Genomic DNA, 13180 nt, shown 5'->3' with positions numbered 1-13180 from the left:
TTCGCCTTCAGAAATAAGGTCAAGGTCAACAGATAAAGTCAAAGTCCCATTGACACTCTTTTGGAAATGGGGCCGATTCTACGAATATGAGGACATCAGTCTGTCCTCTCTTCTAATTCCAGAAGTATCCACTGACACCAGTTACCTGAGGAAAGATGTCAGGCCTAAGATGAAGGCTCAGCACTTTGTAGAGAAAAACCTACCTGTTCTTTGCAGGCAGAGCTCATAGCAGCCATACCGTCACTAAGCATTTTCCACGAAGAGCATACATTGCAGAGACTTCCTGTATTGGCAGCGAAGAACAGGAGAGAAAATGCCCAAAGGCAGAGACATAGATTATAAATCATGGGATTTAAAAATGTAAATCTACTTCCTAGCCCAAACATAGAGATTCTCCGCAGCGCTAGAATAGTTGTGTAAAAGATCCATCTGTGCTCTTCTTCACACCATTGATGAAAGGGTTGAACAGGATGGGACCAAGGCTAGAAGCTACCTTCTAGATTGTTGTAGAACCCCAGTCTGGCTGTAGTATTGAGCCAATTGAGAATTCATTTGCCTTTAGGAACTCTCCCTGGAGAGACAAGTAATAGTCTGAAGGCTGCTTGGAGTGTCTCAAGTCAGAAGCTGGTTTGTGAGCCAAATGCTTAATGGCATCAGGCAAATATTCCTACACGACCGTCAGGTGGTCCAAGGGATGGCAAAAGTCAAATGCGCTGGCCAAGTCCTGCCCAGCAGGGCTTGAATTTGCACTTGGCAAGTTCTATTTCTCTCATGCTCCTTTATGTGGACACTTTATTTATGTATGTTAATATCCTCACTTAGGCTAAGGTCAAACTCTGTTCTTCCCAGTTCTGGCCAGAAATGTTTCCTGTCTTACAGGTATCTGATCTTATCTTTGTTGATATTTTTGCTGTGAGGGATTCCCTAAAGAAGGTCCTTGGATAAGTGCCCATCCTCTAGGAAAATTATTGCAGTCCTCGGGTGCAGTGAGAAAGCCTGAGGACGATGTAGCCAGTGTTTTGTAAAGCAAAACCTATTTCATTGAAAGAACTGTCCTTTATTCTGAGATTGTTTGCTTCTCTTTTTGTGTTTAAAGAAAACCCTTTCTAGGAAATGATAATTTGAGGTGGTTTTGTCTTGCTTGTTCCTTTACTTGGAGAAATAAAAACCTGGCAACCTACTGTCAGTCTCCCTAGATTTTTGGTTTGTGATAGCTGCCAGTCTTGGGAACCTGGTTTAATTGGTTTCAGTTCTGCTAGAACCTCTAGGTACCTTCTATCACCACTTCCATTCTAAGTGCTTATAAATTACCTGCTTCATAATCTGCGGCAGAATCTCTCCAAGAATTGACATCAAGCTTGCAGCTCTGGAGTTTACAGTATACTGGTCTGTAGTTTCCTTCTTTAAGAAAATTGGGATGCTGCCCATGTGCAGTCCTTTGATATCCCTCCTGTTCTCTCTGATTGCACAGGACAGCAGCTAATGCAAGGCAGTTCCGTTTGCTCTTCTTATAATGTTTTTTTCCCTATAGAGTTGGACATGCATATACATGTTGTTTGGGGAATTTGCAGCACATCCAATGAAAGTGTAATTCCCAACTAACAGTCAAATCCTTCTCTTTGGAGCTACCCAGAACACACCTACCCTCTCTTCCATATGACAGCCCTTCAGAGACTCGAAGACAGTGTGTGACTCTCCTTTGAGTTAAGAGCACCAGCTGAGTCAGACAGTCGCGAGTGACAAGCCCAGCTTCACCCACTCTTGGCTGTGGGAGCCCAGGTGAGTTACTTGATTTTATTTTCTCTCCACTTGGGTTTTTTTTTTTTAAGCTGATTTATAAAATGAGGGTAAAAAAACCCACTTCATTGGTTTGTTGTGTGATAAATAATGTGATATATGTAAAGAGCTTAACCCAATGCCTGGCAGAGTGAGGATTCTGTGAATGTAAGCTCTTTGCCCCTTTGATTTATAAAGAGCCAGGTGGGCATTTTAAGCATCTGGGCTATTGGAGAAGTGGGGTGAGCAATGGGGTGAGGGAGGTGGCAGACCCTCAAGTAGATCAGGTCTTTCTCTACCCTGAGGTTGTCTCTTTTCTGTTATCTTGATGCTTGCTTGCTAGTGCCGGGGTGAAGGGGAGGGGAGTGGAGAGGCTATCATGCAGAATCTCAGGAAAAATTTATTTTCAAGAGCTGGAGAGCTATTTGTTGACATATTGAACTGTCTCTTGTTTATTCTTATTTCCCTGAGCAGCTAACCCAAACTCAATTAACTTTTGTGAGGCAGCAGGTGTGTGACACTTCCTACTAGCTGTATTGATCAGTGTAGACTGGGCCAGACGTGAGAGATCTGAGATGCTAAGCAGCAGTTTCTGGGCTTTTCCTTCCTTAGTAGGCCTCCCCTCTCTGTGTCTATAGAGACACCGGCACGAACAAAATGAAAATCTGGGACCCAAATGGCCTGAGCCTGCAAGCAGTCTTGCTAGGTAGCCATCTTAGAAGACGGCTGATGATTAATGGTCACAATGAACCAGAACTTGAACTCCTTGAGTGTCCAGAGTCAGAGTGGTTTTCTAACAGGAGCTCTTTGCACACCCTGGGTTTTGCAAGCAATTGCATGATATGAACTCCAAATGCCATTGCAGCTAGAAAAAGTTTGGAAGGAGACACACCCAACTGTGAACAGACAGAGGAATGGAACTTGAGGGGATGGGGTGGGGTGGGGTAGGTGCAGGACTGGCTTTATCTGTACTGGCTTTATCTGTAGGTAGGATTTCAAGTTTTTATCCTGAGAATATATTTCTAGATTACTTGTGTAATTCTTAGGCATAAATAAAAGTAGAAAAATAAGAAATTAGATTTTTAAAAAGTAATAATAAAAAATAAAAGTAAGCCATTAGAGACAGTTTTCAGAGGTCACTACTGACCAAGGACCTCACTGATACAGGAATTAAGCCTATTGGAGGAGAAAGGTTACTTGGGTGGGGAGATGTTGGGGGCCCTTAGAGAGAGGAGAGGAGAGGGTTAGAGATAGAACTGTAGAGGAACATACCTTTTAAAAGAAAGAAAAATATTTTTTTCTTCTAATACAATAATATTTATATGGACAGATGAGAGAATACAGCTAAGAAAAACAAAAGTTAAAATTCTCTTTAATCCAGTCACTCAGCACTGTTAACGTTTTGGTATACATCTTTCCAAACTGTATTTTTTTCTAAATACAAATTTATTTTATAAAAATCAGATAATCATTTTCACTGGACACTGCAGATGTACAATGATTTGTTTAATCATTCAGTGGATTGGGTTCTAACACTGGCATTTAGGTAATTTCCAAGTTTTTATGATCATAAACAACAGTGCTTTCTAGCTATGTGACTTTGGGAAAGCTAACAAATCTCTCTGTGCCTCATCTGAAAATGAGAGTGATAATACCTACTTCATAGGGCTGCTGTGAGCAGCAAATGAAATTTTGCATGTATAGTGCTTAGCACAGTGCCTGGCACAGTAAACGTTAGCTGTTATTATTAAGTATAATAATAATAATAATTATTGCTGTTGGGTTCCCTGTGAGTACTTTTTGGTTTAGGGTAGGGAGAGAGTGACTGGAAGTTTTCTCTTTGAGTAGTATACTACAAGTGAGTTCTGGAGTCAAATGGAGCTGTATGGTTTTGGTCATGTCAGTTCACTTCGCCAAGACTCAGTTTTCTTATCTGTAAACTGAGAATTAAAAACACCTAGCTTACAGGATAGATGTTGGGATCAAATGAGAGAATGCATGTAAAACCCTTAGTGTAGTTCTTGGCATGTAGCAAGAGTTCTAAGTCAGTTGGTATTATTATTATTACTATTATTATTATCACGATGATGATTCAGCCATTAGTTGGGGGGTAGGAAGAACATGGTGGTACTTGGGCAGTGTTTCTAATCATTTGTCTGTTTACCAAGAGAGGAAATTAGTCTCATTCTGGAATCAGACTAACTTGGGCTTAAATGAGGGCTTTACCATGTGCTGGCTCTATGATATTGGTTACAATTTCTCCAAGCACCTCTCACCATTTGTAAAATAATATATTATACACACGCACATATATATGATAAAACTGAATCACTGCTGAACATCTGAAATTAACATAACATTATAAATCAATTGTATTTCAATAAAAAATAAAATTGAAAAAAAAGAAAATGAAGGAAAAAATTTCTAAAGCATAAAATAAATGGGAATGGCGTCAGTGCCTACCTTGCAGGTGTGGCCACGAGGTGTGGATATAAAACAAGTGTAGTGCTTAGCCTGAGTGCCCAGGTATTGTTGGGTGATAATTATCTTTGGTTGTTGCAGCATGGGGAAGTTTATAACGAGCTGAATGTCTCCACCCAGCCCCTAGATTCTGAGTCCCTGGGGTACTTCAACTTCACCTAAAGGCTTTGCCATATTCGGGGCTCAGGGACCATTTCTGCCCTTAGTATAAGGGTTGGAGGGCTCCTGATGCAGAAGGCTCTGGCAGACCTTTTTGTTAATTCTACCCTGATCTTGTGCCCTAGTTCTAGAAAGAAGGCTGAAGTCCTGCTTCTATGAGCAAGTTCTCACCTGGTACGCTTAAGATTGGCATGCTTTTCTTGCCAGCTGTCTGGATGCTGTGGAGCCTCATTGTTGAATTCTAACCCTATGGCGGGGTAGCTAGTTGCCAGATTTCCCTCCAAGTCTCTGACACTAGGGCCAGTTGGCTTTTTAGTTGTCACTATTGCTGGGCTCTCTTAAGCCCCATGGCCCATCCTTCCAAACCCTGCACCTGAACCCACTCTTCTCCACTGCTCCACTCAGCCTTCAGCCCTGTTCCCTCTATCCCCTGCCTGCTCTTCCATGGCCCACTGGTGGTAGCGCCTGGCTCCCATGACCCTGGTGTCCGCTCAGCCACAGAGGGAACGTCTCATTTCCTGAGCCAAGACCCTTTCGGTCTCATCTCTTTACTTGTGTGACTCCTCTTCCCTTTGGGATGGCCAGAGGTGGGCAGAGTGGCCTGGTGCAGCTACTGGGGGCTAGGGGAAGAAGGGTGGAGTTGCATAGGCCAAGTGCTAAAGCGGAGCTTCTGGAGGGCTGTCAAGTGAAATGCGGCCAGAGGCAAATGTCAGAGCCTATATAGAGGCAGGAATCTGGGACCAGAGAGACAGAGCAAGCACTAGCAAGTCAGGAGCAGTGGGGCGGGTGGGCGGGTGGGCAGGCTGGCTGGCTGGCGGGCAGGAGGGGGGCGTGGCAGGGGATAGCTAAGGGAGATTGCAGAGAACAGCTGCTGGTACTGGGTCTTACTTTAATGAACTGGCTGGGCATGGGGCATAAGTAAATTGGCCAGACCAAAACAACTAGGGGCACAAAGGACATACTCCCTCTCTTCTCCCTGACTGGCAAGGTAAGATCTTTCCGGGTTTTGCCTGGTGGGAAACTGGCATGTTCAGGGATTTTTCTGAAGATGTGGTAGGTGGGGGTGGTTATCTACAACTGCCCTTTTGACCCATCTTTCCCATTGCACCAATTATTAGAGTAATCACGGTCCTAGCATGAGGCCAGTATTTCAGATAGGGTGGGTCATTATAGCACAGCAGAGAAGAGTAGGGGTCTCTGGAGCTGGGTGGGCCTAGGAATCCAAGTGACTGCAGGTAAATTATGAAGCCTCTCTGGACCTTGGTTTTCTCCTTTGTAAGATGAGGATTTTGAGGATGACCGTCACTGAGGAAGACCAAAATCTCTCAGGGTTGCTGTGGTGACCAAGTAAGACAGTGCATGTAAGGTGCCCAGTAGGGTACTTGCCAGTCATCATATGCTCAAGAAATGTTGAGCATTTGGCACTTCTGTTGCTAGCATTCTCAATATTATTATGGAGGCATGCTGCACCAGATTGATGAGTTTTATGACATTGTCCCAAATGAGCAAGTGTTCCACTGGGGGCATGAGCAGGCTGAGGGGACATGTCAACATTGTGTAATGTGTGTGTTAGTTTCCAAGTTCTGTGCCAAGAATCCTCATTGGAGGCTGCTTATGGGAGTGGGCCAGAGGGGTGAGGCTCTGGGCTTATCCACTCACTCTTACCCAGTTGTCAGAGAAGCTTGAAGTTTGTACTTCCTATAGACTGAGCTTCAAGTGAACCAAGATCTAGGACATCAGAGAGATAACTGAATGTAGCTTTAGGAATGCCAAAGGCTAGGCAACCCCAATGAGTAAGTGATAGTCAAAGACAAACAGTTCCTAGTGTTTCAGTGGTCTTATTCTAACCCCAACCCCAACTAATCTGAGCACACTGGTAAAATGGGAATAATACTATTATTGTAAGATTCCAATGTGTAATGCTTGTACATCCTGGTACACTGCAGACGCTAAAGTGTACTGCCTTGAACACACTAGGTGAGCAGTAGGTGGTAGTAGTAGTGGTGATTTTTGTTGTTAAAAATCAAAATGTTAATGAACAGGAATTTCAGTTTGTACAATGCTACTCTCATTGATCAGTTAAATGCCTTCCTTTTCCTGAGGAAGACATTTAGGTCCATTAGAGTAGTAAAATGGGAATTAAAGCATGAGCAGGACTCAGTGAGCACTAGGAACTAATAGTTATCCTGGGGTGAAGGGTGTTCTCATCCAGGCCCTTGGCTGGCTTGCTAGTGCTGTGGTGGGAGAGAGCATGGCTCAGGAACCTGCACTTCTCACAATTTTCCAGAAGGTGGTGCTGCTGTTTCATTTCAACCAGGACCTCCCAGGCTCTGGGCTGCTGAAGTTGCCAGTGCTGATAGCTTTTATAAACTGAGTGTGTGCTGTGTGACTGAGCCGGTTGGTTTGAAAAGGATAGAGGTGGAAAGGATAGTTGCTCCAGCTTTGAATTTGTTTAATGCCATACAGCTTCTTTAACCTGAGAGGCCCATCTCTGATGCCACAGAGCCAGCAAACACATAAGAGGTCTCCATCACGAATCATTGTCTATTTCCTCATCTTTTTGATATTGCCTTTTGACTGCTAAACTTGTTTCCTGTTTACAGATTTTCTTGCCACTTGGGCTTCAACAGGACCCCTGATATAATTGCTTTAGAGGTTCTCTACACACTGTCCTTTGGCCATGGCAGATACATCAATACCCTTAAATTCACTGCAGTTCAGCAATGTGCCGAGGGAGGAAAATGACGACACCCCAAATAGGGAGACGACCTTTTCTGGACCAATGCTAGAAAGCAGAGCAGAGGGCCAAATTCTGCCTTCTAGTGTCCAGCCTATGGTCTCAACTTCAGCATCAGACCCTGGAGGGATGTCCACACAGCTGATGACATCCCCAGCCTTTGACACCATGGCTGCACCTCTAATGGGAACAGCAAACTCTGGAGCTGTGTCCTCACCGCTCTTGTCAGACTCTGGGGCACTGTCCCCATTGTTAATGCCAACTTCGGATTCAGAGGCTCTGTCCCCATTGTTAATGCCAACCTCAGACTCTGGGATGCTGTCCCCATTGCTAATGCCAGCCTCAGATTCTGGAACATTGTCTCCATTGCTGTCCACTTCAGAGTATGGATTAATGTCCCCAGGGCTGATGACGATTCCTGACTTTGGAACAATGTCCACAGCACTAACGGCAACACCAGATTCTGAAGACATATCACCACTGGCAATGTCAGCCTCATCCTCTGAAGCAATGGCCACACCATTGATGCTAGCCCCAGATTCTGGAGAGCTCTCCCCTCTGCTAATGCCAGATATTAACCCTGGAGAGATGTCCACACAGCCAATGCCAGCTCCAAGCTTTGAAGGAATGTCACCATTGCAAATTACAGATGAAGACACTGAAGCAATGTCCAAAGTGCTAATGACTGCCCTGGTCTCTGGAGAGATCTCTTCACTGCTCATGTCAGACACAGACTCTGAAGCGATCTCCTCCCTGATAATGTCAGCCCTAACTTCTGAAGCAATGTCCACCCAGCTAACGAGCACCCAAGATTCTGGGGAAATGTCCACCCAGCTAATGTCAGGCCCAAACTCTGGAGTAGAGTCTTTACCACTAATGACAGCTCCAGGCTCCGGAGCCATATCCTCACCGCTCCTGTCAGTCCCCGAAGCTGGAGAAATGCCCACCTTGTCAAAGCCAGCCCCAGATGCTGAGGCAGTGTCCCCACAGCTAATGATGGCTCTGACCTCTGGAGGGATGCCCACCCAGCTGATGCCAGCCCAAAGCTCTGGAGCTATGTCCTCACAGTTAACACAAAGTCTAGATTCTCAGATTGTGTCTACTCCACCAACGAGAGCAACAGCCCCCGGGGAGATGTCTGTATCGTCAGCAAGAGCCTCAGATTCTGGAGCAAGGTCGACACTGCAAATGAGAACCCCAGCCTCTGGCAATATGTCCACGCTGCTAAATACAGTCCCAGACTCTGCAGCACTGTCCACCCCACTGATGACAGCCACAACCTCTGGAACCATGTCTGCAGAGCCAGTGCCAACTGCAACCTCTAGAGGAATGTCCACACACTTAACAACGGCTCAAATTTCTGGAACCACATCCACGGGCTTTATGAAAGTCCCAGCCAGTGGGGCAAAGTCCACACCAAGAATGAGAGCTCCAGCCTTGGGGGCAATGTCCATCCCACCCAGCACAGCCCCCGTCTCTGAAACAGTATCTATGCTACAAATGACCACCCCAGCCTCTGGGTCAGTATCCACACTGCAAATAAAAGCGCCTGTCTCTGGAGCAACATCTAGGTCACAAAGGAGAGCCACAGCCTCGAGAGTGACAGCTGGACCACAAATGAGAGCCTCTGGAGCCACGTCCACCCCACAGATGACAGCCAAAGCCTCTGGATCCATGTCCTCACTATTGACGAGAGACACAGCCCCGGGAGTGATGTCCGTGCCACCGATGAAAGCTACAGCCTCAGGAGCATTATCCAAGCCACTAACAACATCCAAAGCCTCAGAAGCAGTGTTCATGCAGCAAATGACAACCGCAGCTTCTGGAGAGATCTCCACAATGCTAATGAGAGACATAGCTTCTGGAGCCATGTCCATGCCACAGATGACAGACGCTGCCTCTGCCGGGATGTCCACACCACTAATGAGAGCCCCAGCCTCTGGAGACGTGTCCACACCACAAATGACAGCCGCAGCCTCTGGAAGCATGTCCATGCCCCTAACGAGAGCCCCGGGCCCTGGAACCATGCCCACAGTGCTAATGAGATCCACAGTCTCTGGAAAGATGCCAAGTCAGCCAGTAGGCACTCAAGACTTTGGGGGGATGTCCATGTCATTCAAAAGATTCATGACCTCTGGAGGGATGTCCACAATGCAGATGCAAGCCCCAGCCTCTGAAGTGATGTCCACACCAAAAATTAGAGCCCCAAGCTTTGGGGCAGCATCCACACCCCTGATGAGAGCCTCAAACCCTGGAGAGGCATCCACACTTCTCACAAGAGCTTCACCCTCTGGAGAAATGTCCTCAGCACTAACAAGACCCCCAACTTCTGGGGAGATAGCCACCACCCCTCTGAGAGCCCCAGCTTATGGAGCAATGTCTACTCCGCAGAGAACAGCCACAGCCTCTGGCATGATGTCCATGCCACAAATGAGGGCTCCAATCTCTGGGCCGATGTCCACACCACTCATGAGATCCACGGCCTCTGGAGTGATGTCCATGCCTCAAATGACAGCCGTGGCCTCTGGAGGGGTGTCCATGCCATTGTTGAGGGCCCCAGCCTCTGGAGCAACATCTGCACCACAGATGCCCACAGCAGCATCTGCAGAGGTGTGCACGCTATCCATGCGAGCCCCCAGCTTGGGAGTGATGTCCCCGCCATTATTAAGGGCTCCAGTCTCTGGAATTATGTGCACACCCCCGAGGAGACCCTCAGTCTCTGAAGATGTGTCCACAGAGTTCATGAGAGCTCCAGCCTCTGGAAAGATGGCCACTGCACAAACCACAGCCATGGCCTCGGGAGGGATGTCCAAGCCATTCATGAGAGCCGTGGCCTCTGGAGTAACACCCATGCCACTGATGTCTGCCATGGCTTCTGGAGAGACATCCATGCCACTAATGAAAAGCCTGTCATCTGGGGCAATGTCCACACTGCAAACAAGAGTTGTGAGTTCTGGATCAACGTCCTTGCCACAAACGACATACGCAACCTCAGGAAAGATGTCCACACCGCCAATGAGAGCCTCGGCTTCCGGAGCCACATCCACACCACTTGTGAGAGCCTCAGCTTCTGGAGCTACATCCACACCACTTATGAGAGCCTCAGCTTCCGGAGCCACATCCACACCACTTGTGAGAGCCTCAGCTTCCGGAGCCACGTCCATACCACTTATGAGAGCCTCAGCTTCCGGAGCCACGTCCACACCACTTGTGAGAGCCTCAGCTTCCGGAGCCACGTCCATACCACTTATGAGAGCCTCAGCTTCCGGAGCCACATCCACACCACTTGTGAGAGCCTCAGCTTCCGGAGCCACATCCATACCACTTATGAGAGCCTCAGCTTCCGGAGCCACATCCACACCACTTATGAGAGCCTCAGCTTCTGGAGCCACATCCACACCACTTATGAGAGCCTCAGCTTCTGGAGCCACATCCACACCACTTATGAGAGCCTCAGCTTCTGGAATGATGTCCATGCCACTTCTGAGACCCATATCCTCTGGGGGGATGTCCATGCCACTAATGAGGGCCACAGTCCCAGCAGCCATGTCTGCATCCCAGATGGCAGCCCCAGCCCCTGGAATGATGTCCACCCTGGGAATCAAAGCCACAGACTCTGGGGAAACATCTGCCCCTCGCATCAATGTCACAGCCTCTGGATCAAAGTCCACACCACACGCGACGACCACCCCCCCCAAAACAGTAAAGCCACCATCAGAGGAAGTCCCATCTTTTGGCATGCTGACCCCAGCACTCTGTTACCTCTTAGAAGAACAAGAAGCAGCCCGGGGTTCACGCCCTGTGGAAGAGGAGGTGGAGATTGATGAGGAGAAGCAAATGAAGGGATTTTTGAATGATTCAGAGAAAATGGCTTTTCTGGTGTCTCTTCATCTGGGGGCAGCAGAGAGGTGGTCCATCTTGCAGATGGAGGTAGGAAACCCCCTCACCCGTGAAGATAAATCTTTCCTGAGAAGATCTCAGGGCTTATATGACTCCCTGTCTGAAATTGACATCCTCAGTGCGGTTCTCTGCCATCCCAAGCAGGGCCAGAAGTCGGTCAGGCAGTATGCCACTGACTTCCTTCTGCTGGCCCGACATTTGTCTTGGTCCGATGCCATTCTGCGGACCAGGTTCCTGGAAGGACTCTCTGAAGCTATTGCCACCAAAATGGGCCGGATCTTCCTGAAGGTGGCTGGCAGCCTAAAGGAGCTGATAGATAGGTCTCTCTATACCGAGTGCCAGCTGGCCGGAGAGAAGAATTCCCGAGGCAGCTCCAGCCAGGTTCTGACATCACCCTGTAAGCGGAATAGTGAGGAGGCAATGGAGAATGAACTGAATCCCCAGCAGCAGACCGAGGAGGTAATGACGGGGAAATACACTCAAGGTTTCTGAATAGAAAATTGAAGGCATCCTGCTCCTTTGTGTAGACTAAGGAAGAGGCTGGGAGAGGCATTGAGCTCCTAGACCATAAACCCCAACCTGGGATTTCATCAGCGGGCCTGATTAGGCCCTTAATTTGGGCATATTACCCCAAACTCCATTAACTTTGTGGAGCTTGCCCTACCCAAGATACTCAGGGCGTGGGGGTGATTAAAGGTCTAAATCTTCTGAGGGAATGGGGTGGGCTCAGTCCCAATTCGCTACTACTGATTCCAGGTCCAGTTCTAAAAGAGGGGTCATGTTTTGGAGGCTGGGTCCCACCTACAGCTACATGTGTTGTAGACCCAGGTCACTAGGGAATTTGACCAGTTTAGTTCTTGGTCACACTTTTTATTCAAATAAGGTACATTGGCCAAGTTCCTTGACAAGCTAAGTGATTGAAATTATCCAGGTAGAACCCCACTTGTCATAGTAAGCATGGCTCTTACATTTGCTGTTTTTGTTTTTTTTTTCTTACTCCCAGCACCAGCATGTTCCCAAACGCTGTTACTACCTGAAAGAGCATGAAGACCCTCAAGAGGGTCTGCACGACCACCTTCGAAAGAGCACAGGCCATCAGAAGGCCCCCACTAACAAGTAATGCTACCTGGACTCTTCTCCTGTGATATCCAAGTTGGCTGCTAACTTGAGGACTGGTTCCTAGACTCATTTCATGCAATTATATCATTAAAACTTGTGGCCTTTCCCCCTTCAGCACCCTCTCCAGGTGCATCCCACCCTATCCCCCACTTGGTTGACTTGACCTTCTCTTTCACCCCACATGCCTTTAACCTGCCCCAACAATCAGAATGTGGACTTCAAGAATGTTCAGTGTATGAAGTTCCGAACTCCCATTACCAACAAGGACAGTGCTAGTTCTTGGTCCAGGGAGAAGTCTAGGCAGGAGAAACTATGTCCTACCTCAAAAACACCTTAGAGTGTCTTGCCACATGTCATCAGGCAAACTTGAGGAAGCCCTGGTCCCATTTCACCTGGCAAGGGAGCCCATAAGGAGAGTGATGCCCACTCCAATACCATCCTTTTCATCCAGTATACTTGTCCCTATATGCCCCAACTCACAGCACTTAAATTTGGTCTCCAAGGCCCTTGTCTTGTTTATAGTCTCCATCCTGAACCATTTGTTTTGACGCATAGTAATAATCTTAGTAATAGCTAATGTTTATTGTTTATGTACTATGTGACAGGTAGTGGGCTAAACTCTTGACAAGCATCATCTCACTACATTCTTACCGTAACCCAACTTGTTCTTCTGTTTCAACTTTTGAAGTCTTGATCTATTGTCAGTGGCCATTGTCTTGTCCCTCAGTGTGAAATTTCTAGCTCTGACCTTTGGGTGACCTCCTCAGTTGTTAATTGCCCTCACTCCCCTTGGCTATTGTGCTTTGTGGCCAGCACTCTTGATAAAGATCTTGGTCTTTAAACAGGCATAGATAGAACATAATGTGAGCAGTGTTTGCCTTAATGTGGTGGGATTATGGGTGTTTTAATGTTCTTCTTTTTACTTCTCTGTACTTTCCAGATTCTCTACAGTAAGCATGTATTACATTTGTAATCGTTAAAGTAAATAAAGTTCATTTACGAAAAAAA

General features: G+C 47.0%; 1 protein-coding gene across 1 annotated transcript; it reads left to right on the top strand.

Moving 5' to 3' along the window:
* The first annotated feature begins 1592 nt into the window (after window positions 1-1592).
* Window positions 1593-13180, top strand: RTL9 (retrotransposon Gag like 9). Its single transcript, XM_070290923.1, has 3 exons — window positions 1593-1779; window positions 7020-11512; window positions 12057-13180. Exons 2-3 carry the CDS (start codon window positions 7097-7099, stop codon window positions 12171-12173), a joined length of 4533 nt encoding a protein of 1510 aa, XP_070147024.1. The 5' UTR covers window positions 1593-1779; window positions 7020-7096; the 3' UTR covers window positions 12174-13180.

This window comes from Ovis canadensis, chromosome X (genome assembly GCF_042477335.2).
Source record: "Ovis canadensis isolate MfBH-ARS-UI-01 breed Bighorn chromosome X, ARS-UI_OviCan_v2, whole genome shotgun sequence".
NCBI classification, from domain to species: Eukaryota; Metazoa; Chordata; class Mammalia; order Artiodactyla; family Bovidae; genus Ovis; species Ovis canadensis.
This window is presented reverse-complemented; position numbering and strand designations above follow the sequence as displayed.